This window comes from Eulemur rufifrons, chromosome 23, assembly GCF_041146395.1.
Source record: "Eulemur rufifrons isolate Redbay chromosome 23, OSU_ERuf_1, whole genome shotgun sequence".
In the NCBI taxonomy this organism is placed as follows: domain Eukaryota; kingdom Metazoa; phylum Chordata; class Mammalia; order Primates; family Lemuridae; genus Eulemur; species Eulemur rufifrons.
Genome location: NC_091005.1, coordinates 17,673,376 through 17,697,477, shown reverse-complemented (window position 1 = coordinate 17,697,477; position 24,102 = coordinate 17,673,376). Strand labels below are relative to the sequence as shown.

The 24,102-nt window shown below is 37.1% G+C and overlaps 1 protein-coding gene across 8 annotated transcripts in view; it reads right to left on the bottom strand.

Annotated features, from left to right (window-relative positions):
• CNTNAP4 (contactin associated protein family member 4) overlaps window positions 1-24,102 on the bottom strand; it is a 237,728-nt gene that overhangs the window by 79,268 nt on the left and 134,358 nt on the right. For 5 of the 8 annotated variants that reach the window (XM_069456618.1, XM_069456620.1, XM_069456623.1 and 2 more), the window contains 5 exons: window positions 23,487-23,671; window positions 22,549-22,692; window positions 20,091-20,352; window positions 12,720-12,869; window positions 5,518-5,689 (listed from right to left, as the gene is read on the bottom strand). In XM_069456618.1, the coding sequence (XP_069312719.1) occupies window positions 5,518-5,689; window positions 12,720-12,869; window positions 20,091-20,352; window positions 22,549-22,692; window positions 23,487-23,671 (913 nt within the window). The remainder of the gene's footprint in view (window positions 1-5,517; window positions 5,690-12,719; window positions 12,870-20,090; window positions 20,353-22,548; window positions 22,693-23,486; window positions 23,672-24,102) is intronic. The other 3 variants (XM_069456625.1, XM_069456622.1, XM_069456621.1) reach the window with 3 other exon arrangements.

Sequence of the window (24,102 nt, the reverse complement as noted above, 5' to 3'; positions counted from 1 at the left end):
TAACTCCCATAGCCACCAATTAGCAAATACAAATGGCCTAATCACTTTGACATTGTTAGTTACCAGAAAATAAATACTTATTAGGTTGTTTGGACCTAAACCACTTTTTAAATCAAAGTGTCAGATATCTTTTGGCTTACAGGTGCTGTAAAAAAAATTACTGAAACAGGCAGAAATTCATGGACAAACAAGTTTGGGAAATTCTGATAAAGACTCAAATAGCCCTGATCAGATTATTGATGCCTTTTAAAATTTAGAATGAAAGATACATTGAGATCAAAACTTTAAATGCCCTCATTCATTCCAGATTAAAAGATAAACTACAAAACCTGCCAAGAATATACTCATGAGGGGGTTTCTGCAGAGGAAGGATGGGAACTTCATATTGTGCTTATAGGATTTTTCCCATTTTAACTGAAAATGTTATAGATTTTTCCTGATTATAAAAAAATAGATATCCACTGTACTGAAATCACAGAATCCAGGAAGCAATACAAAAGAAATGTCATTTATAATCTCATTCCATAGAAATTATCAAAAGAAACATATAATAGATGTGTGTATTCATAAGTAGAAGCATAAAGAAATGCTACTTTACAACCTGCTTTTTAAGGATTCAAAGATTAAGAATGGGCATGTCTCCACATTCATTAAGGTTATATGTATTTTAACATTTTAACAGATTCACAGGAATCCATTCAATGAATGTATTTATTTCTTTTAAGCATTTCAAATCAATGGCAATCCAAAAGAGAGATTTTAAAATATTAAAATAATAACAATCCTAGTTGGTAATCAAATCAGAAAAGGACAAAGCAGACCTCAAACCATGTTTTTAAAAATAAGAGATATAAGTGGCTTTGCCTAAAATCCAAAAGAATGAGTCCTTAATTATTGTGCTCCATGTGCTATTTCTATTTGATCTGCTTCTGAAAAACTGGCTGAATTTATTTTTCCTTATTCTTGTTAGTCAGATTACACTTTGTACATTAATTGAAATGTGAAAAACTAAATTGTGAATTTTATTTAAATTCATTATATAGTAATGTTTGCTAGTAACCTCGGGCAATTTACATCGTATAGTGAAGCACTCATTCTCACCAAATGTTCTAAACAATTGTCTTCTCCCTAGTCATTCTAATACAAAGTGAGAAATTCATTAACCCATTTTCTCTAGCCACTAAAGCTTTTCCGTAAACATTTCCACCATTATTACCACTGCTTGTGAACTTGAACAAATGCATACATCACCACACCCAAACCCGAAGTGATGTGTAAGATTTGTATTTCTCCTGATCCCCTGTCCATTTCAATTTAAATTTCAAAAGACTTTCATTCAATGTAAAGGTTGGAATTTATGATGTTAAAGTAAAATCTATGTTACATTATCTCATTTAGGGAAGCTAAACAAAGTTAGGTACCTATGAATGCTAGGATAACATTGACTACCAAACCCCACCTGAGGCAAACAGGAGCAGCAAGGGCAAGCTCGGGCGCTCCGCAAAGAAGAGGAGAGGGAGGGGAGGGGGCTGTGGGCAGAGACTCTGCTGCAGGGAGGACAAGGATCAGGCAGAAGGAGGAAAACAAGATGGAGGCTGGGGGCCCAACCTGAGGGCCAGGCGGTAGGGACAGATTGGGAGGACAGCATGGAGGTCCAAGGGCTGAGGCTAAGGATGCCAGGAGACCGGTGCTGGCCTGCCGAGGTCGCAAAGGGGACATTGTCACACAGCAGCCTCTTAGTTCTTGTTGGGGGTCTCTGCAGCCTGGGTGTCATTTCAGTCAAGGCACAGACCACACCCTCGTCCTCCACTGAGCTTGGGGAAGGGTAAGTGGTGTCTACTGGTGGCTGAGATGGTGGCCTTCCCCAATCAGTTGGTGTTCTTGTTCTTAAAAAGTTGGTATCGGCCGGGCGCGGTGGCTCACGCCTGTAATCCTAGCAATCTGGGAGGCCGAGGCGGGTGGATTGCTCAAGGTCAGGAGTTCGAGACCAGCCTGAGCGAGACCCCGTCTCTGCTAAAAATAGAAAGACATTATATGGACAACTAAAAAAAATCTATATAGAAAAAATTAGCCTGGCATAGTGGCGCATGCCTGTAGTCCCAGCTACTCGGGAGGCTGAGGCAGTAGGATCGCTTAAGCCGAGGAGTCTGAGGTTGCTGTGAGCTAAGCTGACGCCACGGCACTCACTCTAGCCTGGGCAACAAAGTGAGACTCTGTCTCAACAAAAAAAAAAAAAAAAAAAAGTTGGTATCAAACGATATATGTAACAGTCTTATCCAATACATGGTTTAGGTCGAACAACTTAGTAAGTATTGATGTCTTAATAGCCATTTGTCCTGTCCCAGCCCACCCGAGTTTCAGCCCCAGACACGGGGACGTGAAGAGCCGCTGCCTTTGTAGTTCTGCCCTTACCCACCAGACTGAGGGCCACTCCCCACTATAGGTCCACAGGGGACAGGTGAGGGCTCCTAGCTGTGTGTGTGTGTGTATGGATGATATGGGTATGTGAGGAGCGGGGAATGACCTTATGAGTGTGGGAGTGTGTCAGGATGGTGAAGGTGTGTGCAGAGTGTGAGCATGTGTGTGCATGGATTAACATGTAAGGAGTTTTGTAAATATGTGTAAGGCTGGTGCATGAGCTTGTGAGGACATTTTGGATATGTGTGTGAACACATGAGTATGTACATGTGTGAGAGAGACTGCATGCAATGACCATATTAGTGCATGTATGTGCAGGGTACATGAATAGCAATGCGGTCAGTGTGAGCATGTGTGTGTTTCTGTTTACACCTTTATGTAAGTTCGATCCCACTTAAAGTCAGTTACAGTAAAAAAAAAAAAAAAAAAAAACCCTGCATTATTTAAGTTCCTGTCAGATTTTTAATATGTTTTTAATGTTACTGCTTATTTTATTTTTTTTTTTTTTTTTTTTTTTTTTGTTGAGACAGAGTCTCACTTTGTTGCCCAGGCTAGAGTGAGTGCCGTGGCGTCAGCTTAGCTCACAGCAACCTCAAACTCCTGGGCTTAAGCGATCCTACTGCCTCAGCCTCCCGAGTAGCTGGGACTACAGGCATGCGCCACTATGCCCGGCTAATTTTTTCTATATAGATTTTTTTAGGTGTCCATATAATGTCTTTCTAATTTTTAGTAGAGACGGGGTCTCGCTCAGGCTGGTCTCGAACTCCTGACCTTGAGCAATCCACCCGCCTCGGCCTCCCAGAGTGCTAGGATTACAGGCGTGAGCCACCACGCCCGGCCATACTGCTTATTTTAAATTGTAATTTATTAAACCATTAAATGATATGTTTATTATGCATAAATTAAATATTAACCACCATAAATGTTAATTTGCACCCAAGGAGGCCGCATGGCGTCGCCTGGAACCAGAGTGCTTGGATTTGAGGCTGGGCTCAGCCTTTTCTTAGCTGTGTCATCTTGGCCAACTCACTTAACCTCTCTGTGCATCTATTTCCATACTTATAAGGAACAAATACTATTAAAAACTGGCTCTAAGGGATTTTGTGAGGATTGATTTAAATACCAATTCATGTTAAGTGCTTAGCATAGGGCCTGGTATACATTTTTTTCCAAAGACTCTACTTGATGCTTTGTAAACTCTGTCAGTAGGTATAGCACATAACACAAAGATAAATAGATATATATTTTCTTCTGAGTATAAGACAAAGGGTTTAGAGATACATTTGGAAATTTAAAAGGTATACAAATGTTACCTTGATTTTTGCTATATTTTTGAAGGTTGCTAGGATTACTGTTAGCCTAAAAATTGGTTGGATTTTTTTTAAAGAAATATTTATAGTCAAAATCTATCCATAATTTGCTATTTCTGAAAAGCTCTTTTAAGGTATGGTACTGATGATGTATTCTCCATTTGTACTGTACCATCCTCTGTTTTACACAAAGCGTGCACATCCAGGAAGTAGGCAACATGCAGTCTTTGTGTAAAACGGCAGCTCCAGAACATATCCACATAGGAGAAAGGGTGAAGCTACTTGTACCAAAAGAATTGTCTGCAGTCTGAGATCATCAACATGCACTACCATTTACACTGGGGATGCTGAGTTTCCCTACTGGTTCCCTGATGGCTGCTACCCACTGGGGGTTTGAGGACTCTCTTCCTCTGTGAGTGAGCCCCACCTTGAGAGACCAGACCCAGGAAGCTTTGCTGCACACCCTCCCCAACCCAGTTTTAGGTTCCAGAGCTGATGTGGTTGTAACCATGGACAAGGTCACAATGAACGTATCAAGAAGTCATTTAATCCCCAAATCAAGCCAAATGAATTTTATTGTCTAAATTTTCCCTTTACGTGTCATCTTTCGTTATAGAAAGAATTGTTTTCTCTACCAATTATTTTAAATAAATAAATATTTGTGAAAAGGAAAGTATGTCCTTGTAATCTATTGCTAAGTATGATTATTATTACTTTTTTCTGGACATAATACAGTATCTATCGGTGTTCAAAAGAGGATTAACAGGCATTACTAAGTGATCTATTGGATATAAACAGATGAGTCTTTATGTTGACAAAATGTTTCACACAAGTAAAAAAGTTACTTTTGAAGCTGTAATTTATGTATTTATTCAAAATACATATTGAGCACTACCTACAGGGTAGAGTCTAATTTTGTCACACTGTTTAAAAAATTGTTGAATCTGTAATGGTGATGACATTCCATTCAACTCAATAATTAAAATTAACAGCTTTGATATTAAAGCATGACTGGCAAGATTACTCAGCTATAGGTGCCCATGCCAAAACACAGTTATTAATTATTGTTAACTATTAATTATTATTTTTCAAGTTGTTTGTCCTCTACAATTAACTCTCAAATCCTGCCTTGCCATGTCCTCTATTGATGTTCCTATTGAAACTATTCGATCCTGCTTACACCTTGATCAATGCTATAAGCCCCAAGCTTTTCTAAAGGAAAAGTTCCTTTATAATACATTTTCCCTGCAGAGTAGATGTTAATGGGTTGTTAAAGAAGCACATTAGAAAAATAGCAACCAGTTAAATTTCCCTGCCTTTGAAAATATTATTCCACTGTCAGGGTAGCAAAAGCCAGTATGATAACTGACCAGATAGGTCTCTGGATTTATTGGCACAAGATGATAAACTTTACTCTTCAGGTGTCCTAATATATTAATAACATATTTTTGATATATTTATACCCATCTAAAATTATAGCAGCATCAACATTATCTTTGGTAGGATGTGTACATATAAACAACACAGCCGCTTGTCTTCTAAATTTTATCATTTGAAATATGACACATAAAACAAAAGATGTATTTTTCTTATTTCTAATGTAAATACAATCTATTTCCTGTGGAAAAGATGAGGATGGGAAAGAGGAGAGAATAATCACTTACTTTACACACACACACTCACACACACACAAATATATATAGATGTGTGTGTGTGTGTATATGTATGTTTTCATCTGTTGCCAAAAGTTTGAAAGTAGGTCAAAATAAACAAGTGAGATTGTCCTTACCTATCTGAGATGCCACATGAGTCAATCTGAAGGTCACTGAAGTTCCCAAGGGACCCCTGCTGAACTGAAATCAGGTCTACCACTTTGTTACTGATAGAAATGAGTCTCATACATCCCTGAAATCCACCAAGTGGACTTTTACATTTGGATCCAAAGCTTTTTTCAGGACAACCTGATAAAAACAAAACAAAGTAAAACCAGTATGCATCATAATGAATCAGGATGCAGTATCCTGGAACACTTTATTAAAAAAAATAAAAGAAATAGTTATTTGATTATTTTCTATATTAAAGGAGAGAAATAAACCAACTACAGTCATTATTAGTTTGATCTAAATTACAAATTGCAATTCATGCAGAGTATATTTTCTTCCCTTACATAGGATGCATAGGAAGTCACTAGTACTACAATAATCATGTGCAAGGATACCAGCTCGATTCCCATTTTAAAAATATACATATTAGCTCCAGAATCCTAAACATGCCAGCCAGCAGTATTCAATTGTATGTAATATAAACATGGGAACTTAGTCTTTCAGACTGTAAGACTAAGAACATAAAGGATGAAAATGTTCACCACAGAAAAGATACATCAATAATGGTGAAAAGCTTTTATATTTAAAGCTATTTGGAAAAGGAGTTAAATGACATGGAATAAAATTACCAACTTCATTTAATTAAATATTTTTCTATACACAAAGGAGCAACATACACAAGTATTTTAATAAATTCTAACAGCTTAATGTCAAAAACATTTCACCTTTTGATTTTACTTATGCTTTGCCTCATAAGAGAATATTTTATTTATACTGATTTTTTTCTAACAATTAAGATTTGTTTAAAATTATTTAAATAATAAAGAAATATAATTTTAATATTAACCATTATTGTCTGGGGGTTAATGATTTTTGAAATGTTTTTCTATCCAAATGAAATAAATAATTTTATGGAGTATGAATATATATTAATATTATGCTTCTATTTTTTCATTAACCTTTGTTTGCTGTTATGGTTGTCAATCACTATTACAATTTCAAAAAATAAGGAATGGGTTGGGGGCTGAGATGGTGAGTGGAAGCAGCCGGTACACACTGCTATCTAGGAGAGGATCAAAAGTTGCAAGCAGATGCCCACCTATGGATGGAACCTCTTGGAGAGAGCATTGTGAATCATCAGAGAAGTGATGGGAGATACCCAGAATGAAGGAGACAGGGACAGAGAGTTTCACTCACCAAGAACAGAAAGTACCTGGGGGAGACCCCTATATATGGGGAAGGAACAAAAGAGACAGAGGCCCAGGGCCCCCACACTCCCCACAAGGGCACTGCAACTTGAGCTGTGGGGGGCCACCCACCACACCATGAGCCTCTGTGCTGATTCAGGAGCTGCTTGGAGACTGCATAGTGAAGTTTCACCGGGGAGCAGGCTCAGCAGGGACCCTCTGGCCTCTGTTCCTGGATTGCCGCAGCTGAGGACACTCTGAGCTCTCAGGTCTGGAGACTCTGTGGTCTTACACAAGGATTGGCTTTGCTGCAACTGCCCCTGCATTGCCCCTTGCTGGCTGGGAAGGGAGCAAGGAGAGCAGATGCTCTGGCTGGCCTATGACTGGGAGCCAGGCGCACCTCCCACCAGGGAATTTGAGCAGAGTGGGCACTGACATCACTCAGGAGGTCACACAGTAGCAGCCCCAGTGGGACCTGTGTGAGGAGAGAGCCCCAGACATCAAGCAGCCCTGTGTGCTGACCACCAGGCCACAGCCCCACAGACTTGTACCCTGCCGGTGGGCCACGCCCCTGTGGTCCCATGTACCAACCAGAAGAACAAGCCCCCCAGGTCCCATGCACCATGCATAATTCTAAACCCCTGGAGACCCCCACGCAGTGAGGCAGGCCATGTCTCTTGGGCTTGTGTGCCAGCTAGCACACCCACACAATAGCCAGTGGAACAATCCCCCAGCCCTGCGCAGTGAACAGGTCCATGCCCCTATGGCACCATGCAACACCACACCTATAGTCCAGCTCTCCACTATGGACCCACTAGCCACAAGTCTATCAACACCACATACTACCATCACATCTAGACCTGGGTGGAGCAAATGCCCGCAGCCCTGACACCTGCGGCCACCACTTAGATAGCTTTGTCAAGCAGCCACTGGCACCACCTTGGGAGACTTGGGCAGACCAATCTTCCAAAATGCCCGCCTCCGTGGAGAGGGACTCACTTAGTCCCCTACCCAAGGTTCCACCAGCAGCCTGGGGACCAGCTTACCACTCCACAAAAAGGTCCCCCAACAGTGGACCAGGTCCCGTGACCTGCCCAGGCACTTGCCAAGGTCCCATGATGCACCTAGGCAAATTAAAACTACAATGAGATACCACTTTTCCCCCATCAGAATGGCCATTACTAAAAAGTCAAGAAACAATAAATGCTGGGGTGGATGCAGAGAGAAAGGTACACTTATACTCTGTTGGTGGGACTACAAATTAACGCAACCTCTATGAAAATAGTATGGAGATTCCTCAAAGAACTAAAAGTAGACCTGCCATTTGATCCAGCAATCCCACTACTGGGTATGTATCCTCCCAAAAAATAAGTCATTTTATAAAAAAAAAAGACACCTTTCCAAATGTTTATCACAGCTCATTCACAGTTGCAAGGATGTGGAATCAACCTAGGTGTCTATCAATTCATGAGTGGATAAAGAAAATGTGATATATATATACATAGATAAACACACACACATATATATACACACACATACACACAACATAGACACACACACATCATGGAATACTACTCATCCATAAAAAGGAATGAAATAATGTCTTTTGCAGCAACTTTGATGGAATTGGAAACTATTATCCTAAATGAAGTATTCAGGAATCGAAAACCAAACACTATACATTCTCACTGATAAGTGGGAGCTAAATGATGGGGGCACGCGGGTACAAAGAAATATAAAGAACACGGGAAATCAAGAAGAGGGGAGGTTGGGAGGGGTTGAGGGATAAAAACTTACCTATTGGGTACAATGAACACTATTCTGGTGACAGACACACCAAAAACCCTGACTTAAGCATTATACAAGGTATTTATATAATAAAAACTTTTGTACCTCTAAATATTTTGAAATTAAAAAAAGAAAGAAAGTAGAAATAAGACTTGCATTTACCTGAACAACAACAACAAAAAACGAATAAGACACTACTTCCTAATTCTTGTATAATCTATGCTAGTTTTCTATCTGGGAATTTCCATCATAATTAAATTATTTGACTGAGAATATTTTTCCTTCATGCTTTGTTTTTCCTAACAAAATACATTTACATGGCAAGTGAAGACCAGCATTCCAATTTAAAACCACTATCAGGCCACTGAAACATTATATTTTAACCTAATGGAGACATTGAAGTTTTGAATTTAATATTAATAGATCAAAAAAAAGTGATCAAAGCTTTTTGAGTGTTAATTTATTGGACATGGTACTACACACATTTCTAGTGCTTAAATTTCTTCTGTAGTATAAGATATAGTTTCCATAATCATCGTATGTATTCTGGATGACTTATTAACCAATTAAGAATGTTAGGATAAAAACAGAAAGGATAATAGTTCAATAATATTTCGAAGCAACTGCAATATGCCAGGAATATAAACAACTCTGCTAATCTCCCTTTCTCCAGGTGGTGTTTCCTGACACATCTCAAACTATTTCAGAGTTGAATAAATTGAGCAATATGCCTATAGGAAACAAAACTAAACAAACCCAGAGTCACAAGGAAAGATCATGGAACTTTATAGAAAGCACACCAACATATCACAAGGCACTTCATATTCCCAGCTACAATGTTCAATTTAAAAAAAAGAGATTCTAAGAACAAAGAAGGGTTCAACCCAGGTTAGTCCCCATTAGTCTATGATAAGAGGTAACCACAGTTAATATAATGCAGTATCAGAGAGAAGTTCAGCACTGAACCCAATTTGAGATGAAAGTCCTAAAATAGCAAGCTTTCTGGAGAATACTTAATGCTGAATTAATGGATGGATCCATTACTAGAGGCAGTCAGCATGTTAAACACCTCTGAGGATAACAGATAAATTATCACTGTATGTCACCGTACCAGAAATGAGATGTCAGGTTAGACTTCATGGTGGTGTAGTCAGTTCATTGGATGGAGAATGTTTGCTTTGCACAAGCGAGGGGGCGTGTAAGAATTTTGCTCATGGTCAGTACCCCCAGCTTGTGCTGCGTGGTGTGTTATACATTGCACAAAGATTCTATAGGGGAATTTACAGACATTAGACACTCAGCCATCCTTATTCTAGAGAACCTAGATTAAAAATTTATAATTTATAAATGATAAAAGCTGAACACAATGCACCACAATGCAGTCTGACTTTCTGAAAAGCACTCATCTGAGGGTGGAAATAAAGTAAAAAATAAAAAGTGATGGATGGGTAGTGGAAATCTGGTGTGACATATATAGAATGCTGCTAGTTCAGGAGCAGCCCACTCTCCCAATACGACAGCCACTCTCAAGACTGGCAAAGGGTGGAGCTATAACCCGGACTGTTAGAAAAGAGCACTCATTTGCAGCCAGGTTAGACTGAGTGTATTCTGATAAGATAACTGGAAACTTGCAGTTGAATTTAGACAGAAGAAAGGATGGGATGTGTCCCAGAGCATGGGATAATTTTTCACTTAAAGATAAACTGGCCAAAGAATTAATTACCTAAGAAACGCCTTCCACCTAGATAAAACAGATCTTAGTGATAGAGGGGACTCTCATCTGCATAGGACAAAAGGTTTTCTACAGTGAACAACTGTCAGTTTGCCCAGAGAGAGAAGGAGCTGTTACCAGGATGCAGGACTTTCACCTAAAATAGGGAAGAGTTGGTCACACCATTACCAGTACCACCCAGGCAATCAGGGTCCCCGTGCCAGTCCTGCATATTAGGGGACCCTACTTTAGCACTTCTCCAGCCGTGCTTTTGCCTGTAGTCCCAGAAGGCCTCACAGGGGAAGAAGATGTGCCTGCTTGGAACCCTCTCCCCTCCAGGTCACTCTCATAATCCAGAATTTCCAGGCCAAAAGCCCTAAACAGACTTCCATCCACGAAGATGGACCTCCTCAACCAGGCCCTGGAAGCACAAGGCTGGGCAGAGCAGGGAAGAGCTGGACAGCAAGTCTCCTGATTTCATTTGAACCCTTGCTTTTAGCCCTGGAAATGTTAGGGTGGCCTGCATTTTGCGGGGCACGTATTTAGTGACCAGTAGAATCTCATAAGAAGGTCAAGCATCTTTCGGTATGGAAGAACATCAATTGAGAAGATAACTGAATAAACAGAGATACCTATATAAACTTGAGATTTGTTATTTGTTTAAAAAGCCTTGAAGTTGGAATTTTATTGTGGAGGTCTCCACAGTATATTATTTAGGAACATCATAATAGATGTAAAATTATAATGAACACGAAGGGAAGAATAAACCTCTAATTCAGGAGAGTGTTTACCTAGGACATCAAAAGATATGATCCTAGAGGGACAAATGTGCTTTGATAATCTTTCTTTAGCAGAGGAATGCATGTGTAGCTATGCACTTAAGAAAAACCGTTTACTAACGATTAAAATGTATGTATGATGTAGGATGTGAACAATAGAGGAAACTGGATATACAGTATACAGAGGAACTCTCTAAATGTCTTTGCAACTTTTCGGTAAATCCAAAACTATCCAAAAATCTTTTTTAAAAATATAGATAGTATAGATCATATGTATCCTAATAAAAACAAGCAAAATTACAGAGTACATATGTGATATATTTCACTATAAAATAATATTACAGTATGAATAAAAGCAACCACTAGAGTAAAAATTTACATAAAATAGCTAGGCATTGTTAAACCTGAATATGAAGGACGTAAAATATTTTAAGAATGATGATTCTATTTTCATGATTTATAAACACTTTTATCCAGTCTTTTATTTTGCATCGTTTAACAATATGCCTGGATTTTTTTCCTTATCTCTTTTAGTGCTTCTAAATCTTTTCCTTTGAAGTGAAAGCTCTTGGTTAAATTGTTCTATATATCTTACGATTTATTAAAAGAATGTGTTCCTATGGATTGTCATAAAATCAATCATTTATTCCAAAAGGTTTTATAAACAGCCAGGTTCAGAAATAAACAAATCTCAGCAAAGGAAGCAATTATATCTTTTAAGATTGTTGGCCCTAAGCAGCCATTCACAGTAATGGATTACGCAGGGTTTCTGTTTGTTTGTTCCTGCGCTTTTAAGATCCTATGAACTGATTCATGGGCTGTGTGTTCACTGTCAATTCTTAGGAAAGAAAGTGTATTTTACTGGTGAATAATAAAGACTGGGCTCCTTCTATCAACTTCAAAAATGATTCCAGACAGAAGCAGCTATTAAAATGCAACAGAACAACAAGAAAACAATGCTAATACAAGAAACACCTCAAGTCACAATTAGAAGTGAGCCTTACTACTGACAGGTTTACGACTTTGCATTTCTAATGACAAAGAACATTTTGTTTTAATTTTCCAGTGATAAAGATTCATTTCCATTTCACAGGTTTTTTTTTTTTTTTCCCCAAGCTTTTTAGTTCAATCAAACATCCACCAGGCAGGTAAATGCTTCATTAGCTTTTGTTCTCTAAGGGAGATGACCTGGTGTTGATGGCTGATGCCCGGATTTCATCAAATGTATCAGTGCATTATTGCTTAGCACAGAGAATAGGTTGCTATGGCTAATTAAGTTAAATTGTTTGTCCACTGGCATAGTATTGTCCTTCTGTATTAGGCAATGGGGAAGTAACAGGGATGCTCTGAAGGAGCTAAGAGGCATTATCAGGAAAATACTGCAATTAAATCAGCCCATAAAATCAAAGGAAGACATATAAGGACCATTTAACACTAGGAAAATATAACAAGGTTTTAAGGTAAGAACTGAAGAGGGTGGCCTACTTAAAATCAATGTAATTATAGAAATTGTAAACAGAAGTCCACCTTGGAAAAATGCATTTTAGGTCATAACTTTTCATCTTGATCCACTCAACATTTCCATGTTCCAAGAAAGTGAGAAATTATTCCTTAGGATTAACATGGGTTGACACATGATGACTTCCCCAAGACATGGGGGTACTAATGGAAATATGCCCATCTAATCTAACCCCTTTTCTTACCTCCAAAATAATAGGTGCCATCTGAATAAAACTGCTCAGGTCCCAGCGAAGGAGCAGCAGAAGCCACATGGCCATCCACTGCCACACTCAGGTGGTTCCTTTTAGCAGACAAAGAGACAGAATGCCATTGCCCATCATTTAATCCAGCACCTGGGGGAGATGAAACTGGGTAAAGAATTCTCTCTCTATAGTGGACACTATCAGCAGTTGGTTAGAAACAGCAATATACACATCACTTAATTGGCTATGGTATTTACATCTATTAATTTTAAAAAAAGAAAGAGAGAAAAGGAAAACAAATAGGAAATCAGCATGCTCTGTGTGGAAAATGCTGCTTTACAAAATTCCCTAACCTGGACAACCTCGAATGATTGAAACCTTTCAATTATTTGGCCTAGATTGACTTTCAACTTCCATCAATGTAATTTACCTGTTGAGGGGAAGAGTTTAGGCAGAGTACAGATGTTTCCTAAAATTCTAGGTTATACCCAACAAAATGCTTTACCTGCAATTTTGCACTTTTGTGTAGTCACTTTTTGTGATATTTTGATAGACTATTTAGCGAACTATATCATCAGTCATTATAAAAATATTTGAAGAGACTATTAGTAAACAGTGTAAGTTTACAGGTATAATATAAAGGTAAAAAAATAAAGCAGTATGTAAAACCATATACACCCAACTGACCCTCACAATTTGTAGATTTTGTATTTGAGAATTTGACTGATTGCTAAAACTTATAACTCCCAAATCAATACTTGGAGGAGCTTTCTCAGTCACTTGAGGACATGCACAGAGCAACAAGACTTTGTGTTGCCCAGTGCACATTTCCCGTGGAGGTCAAACAGGGCAATGCTCTTCCCTATTGTTCTAGCATTCATAGTGTAAACATGTTTTCTTTGAATTTTATAAGTTTGTCAGTGATTTTGCAGTTTAAAGTGGCCCCCAAGCATAGTACTGAAGTGTTGTCTAGGGTGCCTAAGTGCAAGAAGGTTGTGATGTGTCTTTTGGAGAAAGTTCATGTGCTGTATAAGCTTCATTCAGGCATGAGTTACAGCATTGTAGGCCACGGGTCCAATGTCAATGAATCAACAACATATACTAAATGAGGCGTCTTCAAACACAAACACAGAAAAAACAAGATTATCTATTGACTGGCTGAAAAAAAATGCTGTCATCAAAGGCTGGCAGGAAGCTAACTAACTCTGTATTTCCCCTGGGAGCAATGAGTTCGGCATTCCCTAGTTTAGTGAGACAAAACTATTACAAATAATGAGAATCAACTACCTCTTTCTCTACATATTTACATACAATTCTAACTATCTTCTTAATTTTTATATAAATATGGGAAAGGACTAAACAGAAATGTTGTTAGCTAGAAATAGTATGTTTTTCTTAAAGGAAAATTGTGCTTTTTTCCATTTTTTAAATATTTTTCTATATTTTCTAAGCTTACATATATATGTATATGTGTGTGCATACACATACATATATACATAATACATATATAAAATCAAAAGTTGCTATAATAAAAAATCAACGTATTCTTACCACCTCTAAAAAATAATCTCTAGTCCTTCCTAAGGTAGAAACAGTGTTATAAATCCATGAGAATGCATAACCTTTTCCTCTTAAAGGGAATTAAGTCTACAAGAAGCCCTGTGGTTAAATCCTGAGCAGAGATGTGAAACCCAGGCATCTCCACGTGGATTTACCAGTCAGGTTTACATCCATCTGAATGGTCAACTCTGTAGGATTCTGCAGATCAAATTAGTAAACAAAAATATAAGCACTCTAGTAAGCCCACAGAGCCTCTTTTGGGCTATAATATGTGATTTATTTTCTGATATTGAATGAACCTCTTTTCTGATATTACATGTCATTTCTTTTATTCCCCTGAGCTATTTTCTACTGCATGCTTTCAGATTGAAAATGTATCCAAGCTCCCTTCAGTGATTACATTTCTTTGCCCTGGACATATTTAGTCCAACACAAATTCTAGCCAGGACACGGAAGCTCCCTTTATATCACATTCATGGAGAAAAAAAAAAAAAAAAAATTCCCAGATCCAACTCCGGATTGGTTTGTGAAAGATAATGGGAAAGACTTGAAAGCTGAAATATGAAAAATGTAGGTTAGATACTTTTGGACACATTTTCTATGAGTGGACTCTGAAATAGATGACTGAATAGAGTTATGTAATTCCTGACAGTATGGGATTGAACTAAAATAAATCAAATGTCCCAGATTTGTCATCCAGTGCTTCCTTTAAGAGGACACATCTGGAGTGAAAATTCTGTATATACTTATCATCATATGTGCAGACTCTCCCTAGTCTACCCACTTGTCCTCCATGTGTCTCCTCCTATCTTGTTCTCAAAACCCTATATACACCAGTCTACTTCTGTTATTTCATCCTAGGCTTTTCATTAGTCTTGGACCAGTGCTTCTCAAACTACCTGTGGGGATGAACGTTTTATTTTTCAATCTATTGCAAATCGACACTTGTAAAATATGATCAAAATGAATTACCACAAAGTTAAATTAAAAAGACATAATATACAAGTCTACTACTGCTTAGATGTTGCAGTAATACCATTTTGCTTTAACAGTTTCTAAGAGTTTCATCGCCATATTTACACTCATCTCGTCAGCATCAGTAACAAGTATTTCACTGAACCGGTCCTGGTCCAGGGACCACACTGGGAGTGGCAGTGCTCTGGGTAACTGCTGGTTAGGTACACAGCAGGATTGTCCAAAGTGTGGGGAGGCCTACTGTTCATATAGAACCCAAAATTAAATTAAGAACAAAAGACTGCCAAGCCAACTCACTCTGTAATTTGACACAGTTAAATGTATTCATCTAACTAGCAGGTTATGAAATTATGCCATGTGTGTGGGAGAATCTTCAGAAAGCTGTTCTGAGCCCATTTGTAATAGACATCACTTACCTATGATGAGACTTATTACCTGTCAACAGGATTTATTACTCAAATTAAATCATGAAGGGACCCTTTAATTCATTTCCACTAATTCTACATCATTTTAATTTAGATTCTATTTTTTTATAAGTGTATAACTTTCCAATTCTAGGACTGATGGCAGGTGAGCCCCTTTTAAAGGCCATACTACCTTGAAAGAGGGGAAGTAGAAGAGGGAATCTTAGAATTTGAATTTTTTCTTGTTTATGGTATTATGTAACTAAAGGCTAATTCTATATTCTACTCCTATAACTCATAACTTTTGAGTCTGGGAAAGGAGCATGTTGGTATAATAATAACAACTTTATGGAGCTCTTATTCATAATAGGCACAGTGAGCTTTCTATGCATTGTATCATTTAATCTTCACCACAACTATTATTATTCTCATCTTAACCACAGATTTAATGTAGGGAGGATAAACAAGTTGCCTGAGGTACTATCCAGCTGGTAAGAAGCTGAAGCAAAACAGAAAGCTGAGTTTGACTCCATGACCCACAGTCTTCTCTGTCTACCAGACAGGTGGTCCCTTATTTTTTTATTTTTTTGCTCATGTTAAACAATTAACTCTGTTAATTGTTGAAAAATAAGCCTTAACAGCTAGAAGCTGGCCCGGCACCATCACTGAGGCCTTGGTGCTGTAAGAAGGGGGCTGGTACCCAGAAGTACGCCTTGGTCTTCAGTAAAACATCAATGATTTCACAGAACACCAACATCAGACAGGGTCACTCTGTGACAATAATGAAATGTGATAAAAATAAGGCTTCGATGCAAACCACGGAAACACCAAACTTCTTCCTCTCCTGATAGTATGAATGAACGATTTTTTTTTTTACCAATTATAATTTGAGTCTTGTATCATTCCTCTATCCTTCTAATAAGATTTACAAAGAAATCTAATCATAGAATTACCCTCACTTCTTGACAGCATTAATCTACAACAATTTTTCACTTCCTTGAAATCTCCCTCAAATCAGCTAACAAAATCCAAAATCCTATAAGTGATCCTAATACTCTTGTATTGAGACAACTCCTGTGGTTCCCAAGGTGTGTGTTCTCCCTGCTGCAATAAGCAATAAACCCAACTTATTTAACTCCAGGTATGTTCATTGTGGTCTTTGGGTGGAAAACATTGGCAACTCCAATAGAAAATGGAAAATGAAATAATAAATGGAATTATTTGCAACTGAAGGTAGGAGGGGAAAATGAGATTGCGTACCAGAACTAACTAACTCTCTCTCTCTCTCTCTCTTTATCTCTCTCTCTCCCTTCTGACCCAAACCACATAAACATGCAAAATACATCAGAAGGAAAAAGATTGATATATGCTCTCCCGCATATATAATCTTCTGGTTTCAGTCCTGAATTGCTATAGAAACATCATGACAGCTTAGCTGCCAACCCCCTCTCAGGAGACTATAACAGGCATCCATAGGGCACGATGTACAAAGAAAAAAATCAGCCTGCCATATATGGGTGGTGCTGTGCAAAGGCGCAAAAGGCAATTATATGTAGGCTATTACTCAAGGAGCAACCGAAGGGTTTTGCCTGTTTCCAAATGTATTTCAGTGCTCTGAAAGTGCCAGACATTCCTACATCCTCTAACTGTAGTCACTAACTAGAATTAAGGATCCAGATCACTAGATAGCTATTGTCAAGATGAAAATATGGAGGTCGTTGTTACCCATCACTTTAGTGGAGAGCAGGAGTTTAAGTGGTGACAGGTTTACAATCTGAAAGGTAGGAATATTTCAGCAGTAAAAGCGAAAAGAGGGAATTTAAAAAATGGTTTCTCCTGGGTGAAGCAAATCCAGAGGGCTGCTCCATTGCCAGGTGCACAAGAATGGAGAACACCTGGAAAAAGAAAAATGCAGGAACATCACAAATACTACAAGCCTGTCTCTGCCAGGCCCCGCCCATCTGGGCAAGAGGCTTGTTTACAGGCTTGATTTTTACCGTTAGGTAAAAGCAGCAACAGAAATGCTAAAATCATAGCAGAAATCTCAAATTTGACAATAAAAAATTTGTTTTAAATAAGAAAATACAACTGTATAGTTAGTTCATTGGGTCCTGGATGCCATCTGAATGATTTTTGCTTTGACATCTATGAAGGTGACAAGGACTAAAAATATTTTGTATCATGAAGGATTTTATAGTACTGCTAATATGTTTCACAATTTAGGCTAATATAATATCTTTAATATTTCAAAAACCAATTTAAGCTGACATAATATTTTTGAATAATTCCAAATGATGATTTGCAAAACTGTACATCACATTAAAAATTTAGCCTGATAGTTCAAACATTTGCACAATTCAGTTCTTTCTCAATACAATTTAATTTTAATTCCACTGTAGAAGATACAAAATTTTTGAGTTTTTCAAACATAGAAGATTTATAATTTATATCTCCAATAGCTAAGAAAAATTAATCCATTCTTATATAATGGAAAGATTTGTACAATGTCCTAGTAATCCATCAATAAGTATATGGTTATCTTGAAAGAATCATTATAATACCTTCTGACAACTGGTTTAATTATTGAATATTGTACTAGTGAAAAGTAAGTGGAAAATCTTCTATTGAAAAACAAACTGATCACCCACCCAATTACTATTTAAGTAGTCTATTTTCAAATGCAAAATGAACTTGGTTCACAGAAACTAGAAAAACATAACATTTTGAAAGAGACTTGAAAAAATAGGAGTTGAGAGAGTTGGTAAGTCAAGGCTGAATTGTGTTATCTGCCGCATAACAATTTTGCTATATTGACGTTCATTTTTAGTCTATTAACCTTATTATTAGCTATGAGAATAATCACATGAAGTCATATGATATCATAATGGATTATATTGCAAACGAACTTAAACATTAATGTAGAGATTTTTAAATCACTCATGGTATTATACACAGACTTATACCTAGTAATTTATCAACTATACATGCCTGTAAAGTGGTTAGAAGTGAGCTAGCTTCATGGAGCTCACTATAGTAATATTGCACTTAAGCAATTTCTTTAAGATGTTGAAAATTAGGATATGAATATAACCACTTCAGAAAATATCAAATACATCACAATAAACAACACATTAATGGCAAGCTTACATATTTAGACCCTCATTTTAGGGGCCTATTAATTATTAATCTGACACTGATTAATTTATTTCCTTTTGTCTAGCCTGCAATTCTACCACATTTTGAGCATTACATAAAAAGCCACAGCATAGTACCTCTCAAAAAATTATCACTAATATTGAATTTTCAATTCCACATTTAAACTAAATTGATATTGAAAAACAACAAAAAATATATAAAGAATAGGCATTTTTATATTCGTTTGTACACTTATTTTTCTTATATTTAGTTTCCAACTGATTTTAATTTTTTTCCCCCTCTCCGAGTCATATTCTATGAGTTTTGGTTATAGAGGAGTGGTATAATGGCATCCTTAAATTGCTTTGAAAGATCATTTATTAAATTAATGTACCAATTTACCCAATGTGATCTTTATTATATTACTTTTAGTCATTAAAACTATACCATATTGCCTAGAAGTGGAAAGAATTTCATTTGGTGCCCAAATGAGGAACTGTGCATACATTTTTGGACTCCCCCAAATTCAGCTCTTTATTTGGCTTCAATGCTATTGTATACACATAAAAATGTGATGGAAATCACTTGTTGAGAACTATATAATTTTAATGAAAAGACAAAAATATCCCTCACTCAAGACTTAAGTTGGACATTCATTTTCCAGACACTCATATAGTCACCCTAATTATATTACTTCTAATCATTAAAACTATACTGTGTTGCCCAGAAGTGGAGAGAATTTCATTTGGTACCCAAAAGAGGAACTTTGCATAAATCTTTGCATCCCCCCAAAATGTATTTAACTCTTTACAAAGTAAAGTCAATTTGCCTAAATTTTTCAGTTTATGTTGCACACTATTATAGAGATATAGATGTAGATCCCACAAAGACCTCTGCCTGTCTCCCATAGACTAGATAAGACTAATGGGCAAAGTCTAGTTTTCTACTAAAGGACACCCAGATAACTTTTTGGTCTATTTCAAAGTCTTCCACATTTTTTCCAAAATGAGGATATGTTGGCTTATCTGGAGCGGGAGAGAGTCATGAAAAGAAATTTCTATTCCCCCACAACTATCATTTTGGTTCATAAGAGCTGCTAGTGTTGGAACCATATTTAAAAGAAAATTGGAATCAAGTTCCTCTAAGGAAGAGTACTGATAATCTTATTAACTCGAACATTCATTTATTAAACAAATATTAAATTTTGGGGTTATGCATAAAATTTGTGGAGAAGGGACACAGAGATAATGAAATCTTTCAAATCCATATGCTTTGCCTCGGGGAATACATTTATTACCTGCTGTGATGTCACTGGGTAATTTTCCTGGCTGGTAGAGAGTCAGCTTAAGTTTTCCATCATTAAGAATGAGGAGGAGACCCCCGGAAACCAGTTGCAGTTCACTGAATAGCAGAAGCCCTGCCTTATTCCAAGTTCGAAATTGAAAAGTGGCAGAAACCTCATCCTCTCCGGAAGAGCCTGGCAGTGCTAAGTAACTCCTGGAGCTCAGAAAAGTCACAGGCATAGATTGTGGTTGTGAACAAGAAAATGACACATTTCCCTGAGAATAAAGTAGAAGAAAAAGCTTTCAGAATGGTATTCACACCACATTAGTAACTAGAATTTGAAGTATTTACACAGGCTGTTTATCAATTGCACATTATCCTCGATTTAAAACAACAAGAACTTGCTATCAACATGAAAATCCAAATCCTCGCCATATATCGTAAAGGTTCTTCAGTCGTTTTCTGTGATCTCCCCATTCCTCAGGTTTCATATGGATTTGAAAATTCAATAAAATCAACTTTATTTTTAGAAGAGTACACATTGGAAGTAAAACATGTGGTCTTCGTCAAACAAAAACATTTGGCTATATTATGATTCTGAGAAAAGCGAATTAGCTTTTGTTGTACACAAATATCTTGTTCTAATAAATGAAATAAAAGTTGAAGAACACACTACACAAACCCATACACTAACTCATAATGTAAAGAAATTATAAGACTATCAAACCTAGTAAAAATGAAAACATTTTATCAGCTGCACTTTGGTCTTATTTTTTTTTTACTGGTACATAATACTTGTACATATTTATGGGGTCGTGGTGATATTTTGATACATGCCTACAATGTGTAATGACCACATCAGAGTAATTGGAAGATCCATCGCCTCAAACATTTATCCTTTCTTTGTGTTGGGAACATTCCAAATCTTCTCTTCTAGCTATTTTAAGTGTGCTATAAATTCTTGTTAGCTATAGATGCCCTACTGTACTACTGAACACTAGAACTTATTCCTTCTTTCTAATCGTATTTTTGTACCCATTAACCTACACTTTGGTCTTATATTTCATTTGGATAGCTGCCTATTACTCTACCAGCAGCAGATCCTCTTGCCAAAGAAGAATGGGTGTTCTTTGCATGAGACGTTTCTAGAAATATCTACAATATTTTTATTTTCCTTTTAAATCACTTTTTTATTAAAAAAATTATTTAAAAATCTTGCCGGATGTTATGATTATATAAAAATACCACCAATTTACACAGAGAATTAGGGGGAAAATACTATGTAAACAATAAATATTCTCATGATGTGCTTTGGGATTTGCTGACACAACATGAGCTTAAATTTACATATTTTGAAGTTTAAGCAATGAAAGAAATTCATTCGAATCAGTGTGTCTGCTTTTTAAACCTGGTAAAGCTGGAAACTATGTTTCCCAAAATCCCTTTCCTTGTCTACTTCTAGGTAAAAGTTAGCCAAAAGAGGGAGCTTGGGTGATATTTGACAGTCAGAAGTAAAATGACAGCAAAACATTCTGCTCTGAAGGTCTTTTTGTGACCATGTGCAATGAAGGATGATCACAGAAACAGTGGTTTGTTCCAGCTTATCCTTGTTCCCTGCAGTCCGTGCCACCTCTTCTTCCCTACATCTGGCCCAGCTGACCAACAGCAAGCTCAAGCCCATCCCCAGGGGCGGTGGCTACCCAAAGGCAACAACTCCCAAAGTTGTCTCAGGAGCCTCCTTCATAGGCTGAAACAGTCTGCAGTCTCCAACTTGCCTACACACACCATTGCTTCAGGCAGAATTAAAGACTTTTCTGATCCTCCAACTTCTGCCTTCACTGTTTAGCTCCCCCGACAATTGTTAAGGCCCAAGTCCTAAAATTGATCCCTTGTTCATAATACTCATAGTGGTGCTACTTCCTTGACTGAGCCTTGTCCGAGACAGTTATATTTAAATTCTGCCACATTCCCATAGAATTAGAAGATAATGCAGCCTGGCCAACATTGCGATTTGGACAGATTGGCAATGTTGTAACAGCCTATTAGTTTCTTTTATTTGTCATGAATGACCATGGCAAAATACAAGTTTTTCAAATGTCTCCCTAATATACATGAATGTTATCTGATTCCAGAAACTGTATGCTCATCTAGTGAATTTGTCAGGGAATAGCTTATTAAGGAAATTACAGAGCAAAAGAAATTTGACTCCTGGGAGATACAATATTATCACAACAAAATTAAAATAGCAACCATGAAAAAAAAACTGCTTCACTTCATGTAAGAATAAAATAAGTATGCCCTGTGAATTATAATTCCTTCAGATAGAATCAATCCTTTACATGCATATCGCCAATCAGAGAAAGTTTTTTTAAAAGAGTAATCTCTAAAACATTATATCAAGTGGGAACCTATACCGGAGCAATTTTATTGTGTGGAAAAGATGTAAGTTTTACTCATTCCCTCACTCTTACCGTAGTGATGATCTGTGGTTTTTGTTGCTTGGCCAAATCAATGATATCCACTCCATTATAATAGAGATTTTCTAAACATCCCTGAAAATTTTTATGTGGGAATGACACTGATTTTCCAGGTGCTGGAATCCCTCCAAAGCTGATCTTAGAAAGAAAAATGGCATCAATAATATTGTTTAGTGATTTTCTGATAATCTGCTTAAATAATTATGATTAGAAACTATAGCTGCAGTCATAATACACAGATCAATTTTTCATCACCCTACACACAAAAAAAATTAAGATACAGATTTTAAAGCAAATTAGTATGCATTCAGTTTTCCTTCACACTAGGACTTGATTATTTTCTTACAAGTTGCTAATCCCATCTGTTTTTGATATTTATTAATTGATGGGAAAATACCCTTATATCATGGTAAAACTTGATCTGTTTAATAACATAGCCAGTTATAATGACATTTTATTTTATATACATTTCTGGCCACACACTGATATATGTGCATCTGAATCAACTGTTAATGAATTAATCAATGTGTTTGTTGTTACTTTCTCCCCATAAATCTACACTGCTCACAAGACCACAGAACTTCAAAGTAATCACAGAACACAAAGAAATCATACAAACATCCTATATTTGCTTGTGGCAATGAGATCTCTTGGTGGAAAAGATTTCCTCCATGTGATGTTCTGTAACTACATATTTCAGGTAAACGAGATGATCCTGCTGCACAATAATAAATTAACATATGATGACAAAGATGAAGCCTCAAGTGTTCTATGCCCAAACCTGCTACTATGAGTTAGGCCACCTTGGGAAATGTTTCATCAGTTCTGTTATTTACCGTACAAGGTGGGTTCTCTATAGAGTATTTTCTTTTGGGAGATTAAACTACATATACCTTATAAAATCTGTATTAATTGAAACATAACCATCACACCTCATAACCAAGGTCCAGGTAATTGAATTCTCCCTGTGCGTGGAAATGACGCCTGTGCTCGTCCACTGTAAAGTTGACTTGTTTGCCCAAACGCTGGATGAGCACCGAATGCCAGTGCTGATCATCTAGCAGGCTGCCCAGGGTGAGATTGATCAGAACAGGAATGGAGGGCAGCTTAGCTTCACCTTAGAAGAAGAAAAATAACCACAAATAATGGTACCATTATTCCCAGTTAAAAAAAAAAAAAAAAAAAGTTTTTATGTTATGGACCAGGATCTTTCAGAATAATTGCAATCTCCTTCCAGGCATCTCATTCCAAACACTGGTATAGATTTACTTGAAGTTTGAATATAATAGTCTCTCAACCTTGTTGTAATTTCTTCCACTGTTAATTCCTTTTATTATTATTACCCCATTGCAGGCTCATTTTCTATGTAAACTTTATCTTTGCTACAACCTCATTATTTTTACAGCCTTAACATTTTTCAATGATCCATCCCTTCCTTTATGATGTTAGAAAAATGGCTACGTAGCTCTATCAGCGCTATGTAAAAAACATCAAATGAGGGTTTTGTGCAGTTTGCAAAAAATGAACAATTTTTTAAGTGAAAGAGCA